The following is a 7,395-nucleotide window of genomic DNA, read 5'->3' on the forward strand; positions in this document are numbered from 1 at the left end:
AGTCAGAAGCAGATACTATGCATATGAGGTTCACATAACCCTATAAAAGGAAATCTGTGTATTTAAAAAAAAAATTTTTGTCCCTGTGTGAGTTCCTGAGATTAATACGCAGAAGGCATGAGCATTGGTCTGGCACAGCAAACTGCTGACAGGTATTTACTTTGTTCTTTTATGCTATGTTGCTGGTTCTATTCCCTTTCTCCTTGCCCCTCCCTGAACAGAACCTAGGTCTTGGTGGGGCATAGCATATCAGCCAAGGTACCCAGGCCCAGGTGGACTTCTTTCCTCCCTGATACTGCCCTACTCCTGTACACAAACAAGATGAAACTGTTGGCCTTTGGATTCCCCCTAGACAATAGGGCCTCAAGCTCCTAGAGATGGCCATGGTTGGGTAGATGTTGGGCTAAGGCCTTTTAGAATTCTTAGGTACCCTGATATAGCTGTCTTCCCAGGACTGCAGCCCACAGAGTGGCCTCCTGACACTAATTTCCAGATGACACTCCTTTTGCATCAAGAGTAGACTTTATAAGCAGGTGAAGGTTGTCTCACATTTTGTTTGGGTTCTCTTGCCAGTTTGGAGGAGAAGCACTTGTATAGACTCTTCCTCCAGGACCTCCAGTTTCACCCTTCTGAGTTGGAACCACTCAGAGTCTGTTCCACCTGAGTACTGCCTCTGAGCTCAGAAGCTCTTTCTCTGATGGTCCCTCACTCCTTAGGGCTGTTTAAGCATGCATTGCCCCTATTCCAATGATGAGAGCAGCTTTATAGAAGCTAGTGCTGACTTTATTGACACCCAAGCCACAGATGCCCACTGGGAAACTCCAGGGTGGCCAGCACCTCCATAGGGTAGCAGTGCCTTCAATGAACATAAAGCCCACTCTTAAGGATTTGGTGTCTGGTTATTCAGAGAAGGAAGGGCAGATGGCTGCCTTAGCAGGACTTGGTTCTAGCTCCCTCGGTAGGTGGTGTATGACCAGGGGCTCAGTAGCAGAGGCACGTGGAACTTCTGAGTTTCATTTGCAATGTTGAAAACAACCTGGGAGAAGCAGAAAACAGTTGAAGGACCACAGCACACAAACTGCCTGACCCCAGTGCTCCCTGGTGGAATTCAGTAGCCTAGACTATGGGACTGGTAAGCTAGTCTTGTGGTGTGGACTGAAAATATTCTGAGGGCTAAAGATAGTGTGAATGTTTCCTGGGCTTGCTGGATGGGCAATAAGCCAGGTGCTTTGAAGCTTCAGGGGGAGGTTTTGTGGCAAAGCCCTGAGAGCTGTGTGCTGGACTCAGGTGACAACTTGTCTACAAAGCCTGATACAGGGAGCAACTCGGGCAAGGAGGTGTCATCTTGAAGTATAATGATTCCTCGGGTCCCAGGATACCTTTCTTCTGTGAGGTCAAGCAGTGAGCTCACCAGTCTACCATTGCCCTGCCCTCTGAGGAATAGGACCAGTGTCTCCATGACCCAGATGAGGCCTTGCAAGCAGGCTTGGCCTGCACATCAGTGAGTCAAGGTCCTCCCCCAACTCCCATTGCTCTCACCTCCACATATGGGTAGAAGCTCTCCTGGCGCCTTTTCTTCCAGTAAGCCTCAGTGTCAAAAGACAGTTGGTAGGTGCCTGGCTTCATTTGACCTGGTGTCAGGAGTCCATGGCATCGGCCATCTCTGTCTGTGTAGCTGGGGAGAAGATGGGCTGCAGAGAAGGGACAAAGAGCGACCCTTCCCCAGTTGTGGATTTGCAACCCCAGATAAATCTCTCATGTTTGTGAGTAATAAGAAACAGTGGACTGTTTCTAGGGACACCACTGAATTGCCTATTTAGGGAACCACCAAGGCAGAGGAGCAATTGGGCAACAAAACCTCTCAGACTGTGTACACTAGAAGTAATAATTGTATTTGGCATTTTCTTTATGCATAAGTATGTTCATTAACAAAATGTGAAATACAGCATGTCTTGTTTTATAACCTGTGTTTTACACAGTATATTGTATGTTGCTATCTCGGTCAGTAACTATCTAATTCTACCCACAATACATGGAGGATTAACATGGAATGGGCTGATCTCTCGCTCTGCTTTAAAAAAAAATTGCATGTATGTGAGGGTACTGGTGCTTGACCTCACTGTGAGTACTGTCTCTTAGTTTTTGTGTCCATAGCTATTGCTCTACCACTTGAGCCACAGCTCTACTTCATCTTTTAGGTGGTTAATTGGAGGTAAGAGTCTCATAAACTTTCCTGTTTGGGCTGATCTGAAATTGTGAGTCTGAGACCGCAGCCTCTTTAGTAGCTAGGATTTCAGGTGTGAGCCACCTGAATCCAGGGTTCTGGAGACCTATGGTCCTCAATGTGTCTCCCACAGTGATTTAGAAAGAACAGAGTATGGGCTTGGAATGTGGCTTAGTGGTAGAGTGCTTGCCTAGCATGCGTGAAGCTCTGGGTTCGATTCCTCAGTACCACATAAACAGAAAAAGCAGTGTTGTGGCTCAAGTGGTAGAGTGCTAGCCTTGAGCAAAAGAAGTTCAGGGAGGGCTGGGAGTATGGCTTAGCGGTAGAGAGCTTGCCTTGCATGCATAAAGCCCTGGGTTTGATTCCTCAGCACCATATAAAGAAAAGGCTAAAAGTGGTGCTGTGGCTGAAGTGGTAGAGTGCTAGCCTTGAGCAAAAAGAAGCCAGGGACCATGCTCAGGCCCTGTGTCCAAGCCCTAGGACTGGTGGAGGAAATAAAAAAAAAAAGAAAGAAAGATGTTATCTTGCCACTTGCCCCCCCACCCCGGCTTTTGTGAAGGGATGCATGGGAAGGGGGCAGTAAGACATTTGGACATGATCCATTGAGTAGGAGTCTCTGACTCCAGCCCTGTTCCCTTTCCCATTCCTGGTTAGAATTTTGGAAACCAAGGTTGCCTGCTTCAAGGTGAGTGTTCTGGGACCCCACTCATGGGAACCCCAGGGGCATAGGCCAGCCTATGTGGGCTTGGGAAACCTGAAACTGGAATGGCAAGTATAGCAGAGCCTGTACTTGGGCTAGTGGTAGGGTTCAGAGCCCGTGCTTCAGTGCACATCAAAGCTGATGAGCACAGTGCCTGATGAGTCTGGCTTGAAATTCCAGTAGTCACCTCATCACTACTGCCTCAGTCTTCCCACCTATAAAAAGGAAAATTACACCACTGGACTACAAGCTGAATGGTGAATAAAGAAAGCAGGAATAAATGTATTCAGTGTGCATCCTGGCACAAACTTATAAGTTAATCATGGCTATGTAATTAGTGTTCAGATGCCACCTCTGCCTGTAACTCAGCAGTTCTCTCCAATAGCTCTCGAAAGAGGTGCAAACACCTTCTCAGTAGGCCCAAGGGTCTGTGAGACTGCTGAACAGAAAAGATGTTTCAGACACTTCATAGCATCCTTCAGAACTATAGCTTTTGTTACTATCTGCCTTATCTCATGAAAAAACTGAGGCTCAGAGAGTCAGTAGGCCTAGGCTGTGAAGCCAGACCTTGAGCCCAGGCAATGCACTTCCATGGCTAAGAGGACAATGGGGTACAGCAGCCAGCTCTGTCCTCCAGCCCTTAGCATCTGTGCTCCTGGCTGTAAGGTAGAGTCCTGCACTGAAGGTCACGTTCTCTGGATACCTCCTATGAAGCCAGGGCATGCCTTTTACCTCTTCCCCAATTCTGTCCACTGCTGGGTGAGGTCTTCCAGCCTGGATAAACGAAGGCAGAGGCCCTGAGCCGGGAGCCCCGAGGCGGTGTCTAGCACATGTGTGGTCAGCGGGCTGCTCTTGGACTCCATGCTACTGCCCTGGGCAAAGAACAGACAGTTCCTGTGGGCCTGTGTTCCTAGGCTCAGCCTGAGTCCACAGGCTGTTAGGAGAGCAAACAGTCCCAACTGCCCCGAGGGAAGGCTAAGGTCAAAAGTCACTGAAGTTGTCTGGCTGGCAGGAAGAGGTGCCCAGTTCCCAACACTGACCTATGTCCTTCCAGGGTCCCCCGACCTCTGCCTCTCAGGTCCAGCTGGGTAGTGGTGGTCTCTTACAAGGCAGCCCTCCTCATTCCTTGGTTCGTGGACCCCTAGGAGCTTCACCCTTCCTTTCCCGTCCCGCAGTCCCTGAGGATCCAGGCCACCAAGCCCACTCTCCACCCTTGCCTGCCGGGAGCTCAGTTGTCGCTGTAGCATCAGCAGCCGCCGGGCGCCCGGAACCCGAGTGCCCTCGGGCTGGGAGGTCTCTCAGCCCGGCCACCGCGTCCCCCTCCTGCTGCAGTGCCCGGGCTGTCCCAGTAACCACTCCCTGAGTCTCAGCCCCAGCCACCCGCCCGCCCCGCCCCTCCCACAGGGCTGGTGTCCACCAGCTTCCCGCCTGGGCTGCCCGGACGTCCTTTTCTGGGAGTTCTTAGTAGGGCTGACAACATTTCTTGTTTTGGCTACCTCTGCAGTCATGTGACCGTGCCTCCGCTTCCCCTCCAGTACAACGGGGCGAGTGCCCAGGACCAGGCTGAGCTCCTCTGCTCCCCCTCTCCCCGCTGACTGGGCCAAAGAGCCTGAACTGCAGCTGGGACACCAAGCCCTGACTGCCTGGTTTGACTTGCATTAAAACCACATCTTACAACATTCTATCAGTCTAGTATTATTACATTGTACTTACAGCGTAAGTGTAGTGCTGGTGGCTCAAGCCTGTAATCCTACTTGCTCAATAGGCTGAGATCTGCGGAGCCTGGTTAGAAGCCAGCTTGGTGAAGAAAAGACAAAAGACAAAGGTTGGGGTTCAGGAGGACTGCAGCTCCAGTTTGTAGCTCAAGACTGTAACCCCGATTATTTTTAACTTCCAGCTTTTATGCAGATTAGGAACCAGGGAATAGCATAGGGTTACCTAAGTTTAAGAAAACAAGAAAGCCTTGAAGTCGGCAATAACAGGTGGCAGGAATGACAAAATAAGGTTGAATAGTTAGCATAAATCAGACTCTTGTGTTGTCTTTTAAGTAAGCCTTATCCTTGCACATTTCTTGAGATAACACCATAGCCAGAGGTGAGGATGAGCTTTGCTGCCGGCTCGGCTCCCAACACTACTATGCGAGATTTGTATTATCATATAAAAAAAGAACAGGAAAATGTACTACAGAAGTTAAAAATTTTTCAGAGTCATAAGAGTCATGTACTACACAAACAAGATTCAGAGGGAAGGGTGACATTGCAGTAACTGCGTGCATCAGGTTTTAAGATATTTTTGCTATCATGATTACTTTTTATAATTAAAATGACACAGAAGTGTTAATTTCTTTAAGAAAAAGGAACTTAGAAATGCAATACAGAAATTTTGGCCTGAAACAGACCTCAGCAAATTTTTGTCTATTTTTTGCTTTTGCTGATAAAGTGTCATTTTATTATTAACATTTTAAAGTTACAATGTATGTAGAGAAATATTTGTAACTGTACATCAGCTTCATTTTGACTGAATGACCTCTTTCAAAAGTACAGAAATTTAATGCTTTACAAACTTAAAAACATATTTGAAACAAAGAATATATATAAGTAATTAAGAATGGATATCCAGGGCTGGGAATATGGCCTAGTGGCAAGAGTGCTTGCCTCCTACACATGAAGCTCTTGGTTCGATTTCCCAGCACCACATATATGGAAAACGGCCAGAAGGGGCACTGTGGTTCAGGTGGCATGAAGCTCTTGGTTCGATTCCCCAGCACCACATATATGGAAACCGGCCAGAAGGGGCACTGTGGTTCAGGTGGCAGAGTGCTAGCCTTGAGCAGGAAGAAGCCAGGGATGGTGCTCAGGCCCTAAGTCCAAGGACCAGGACTGGCCAAAAAAAAAAGGTACCCTTTAAAAACGAAAAAATAAAATAGAATTCTCATTTTTTTCTATTAATTTTCTATAGTCCAAGGCCATTGGTCTCTTTAATGCAATTGGCAAAAATTTGTGGATAACTTACAAGGCATGTTTTACAAGGAAAGCATGAAAGTTTTGGAAAAATAATTTTAAAAGTAAGCCCTAACGGAGCTGGTGCCCTGAGGAGGGGCCTTTATTCCTAGTTACTCAGGAGACTGGTATCTGAGGATTGTGGTTCAAGGCTAGCCCAAGCAGGAAAGCCAATGAGAATCTTAGCTCCAATTAATCACCTAAAAGGTGGGGAGGGAGCTGTGGCTCAAGTGGTAGAGTGCTAGCCTTGAGCAGAGAAGCTCAGAGACAGTGCCTAGGACCTGAGTATAAGCCTCAGGACTGGCACACAACACTCACACACACACGACAGGAACTTTCTGGGCAGAGTTTTGGGGCTCAACAAATTGGCAATGAAACATGAAAATGAGATTGCATCAAACTAAAAAGTTTCTGCACAGCAAAAGACATAGTTACTAAGCTAAAAAGGCAGCCTACAGCATGGGAAATCTTTACCTTTTGATAAGAGCCTAATATCCAGAATATACAAGGAGCTAGCCCCCCCCCCCCATTAATTAACCAAGAATAATGGGGAAAAGGGCTAAATAGAAACTTATCAGAAGAAAAAGTAAGAATGGCCTCTTAACACATGAGAAAATGTTCAACATCCCTATCCATAAAGAAAATGCAAATGAAAACTATATTTAGTGGGAAAAAATGAAGAGGGAGTAACATTGTTCAACAAGAAATGTATTCATTACCTTATATAACTGTAACCCCTCTGTACATCACCTTTACATTAAATTTAATTAAATAAAAACACTATGTTTAGATTTCATCTCACCCCACTTAGATTGGGCATAATAGAGAAAACGAGCACTAAAAAAATATTGGTAGGGATTCTGGGGGGAAAAGGAACCCTGGTGCACTATTGGAGGGGATATAAACTAGTGAAACCACACTGGAAGGCACTCTGAAGATTCCTCAAAACACTAAATATAGAACTTCAGTATGACCTAATGATAGCACTTTGGGGCATTTGCCTAGAACATTGCAAGTCAGGATATGGTAAAGACACTTGAACATGCATATTCCTCATGGCACTAATCATGACAGACAAGGCTTGAAACTAGACCAGATGCCTTACAATGGATCAATGAGTCAAGAAAAGAAGATATTTGGATACAGATAGATAGATAGATACAAATTTTACTCATCTGCTAGAAAGAAAAATGTTATATCATTAGCAGGGAAACCTGTAGACCTAGAAAAATTATGGTAAGTGAAGTAAGTCAGGTTCAGAGAGACAAACATCACTTTTTATTGTTGTTGTTGGTGGTCATGGTACTTGAACTCAGGGCCTGAACATTTTCCCTGAGCTTTTTTTACTCAAGGCTAGTGTTTTACCACATGAGCCACATCACTACTTCTGGTTTTCTAATAGTTAATTGGAGATAAGAGTCTCATGAAAGCCAAGTCAAGTTTTAAAGAAGTGTTTGTGAAAATATTAAACA

At 46.1% G+C, this 7,395-nt stretch overlaps 1 protein-coding gene across 1 annotated transcript; it reads right to left on the reverse strand.

Annotated features, from left to right (window-relative positions):
* Positions 1-783: 783 nt before the first annotated feature.
* On the reverse strand, positions 784-4,174 carry LOC125364078 (5-hydroxyisourate hydrolase-like). The gene is made up of 4 exons (XM_048363507.1): positions 4,136-4,174; positions 3,657-3,796; positions 1,540-1,675; positions 784-1,036 (listed from the first exon to the last, which is right to left on the reverse strand). The coding sequence occupies exons 1-4, from the start codon at positions 4,169-4,171 to the stop codon at positions 947-949; spliced, it is 402 nt and encodes a 133-aa protein (XP_048219464.1). The 5' UTR covers positions 4,172-4,174; the 3' UTR covers positions 784-946.
* Positions 4,175-7,395: the final 3,221 nt, after the last annotated feature.

This window comes from Perognathus longimembris, chromosome 15, assembly GCF_023159225.1.
Source record: "Perognathus longimembris pacificus isolate PPM17 chromosome 15, ASM2315922v1, whole genome shotgun sequence".
Lineage (NCBI taxonomy): Eukaryota > Metazoa > Chordata > Mammalia > Rodentia > Heteromyidae > Perognathus > Perognathus longimembris.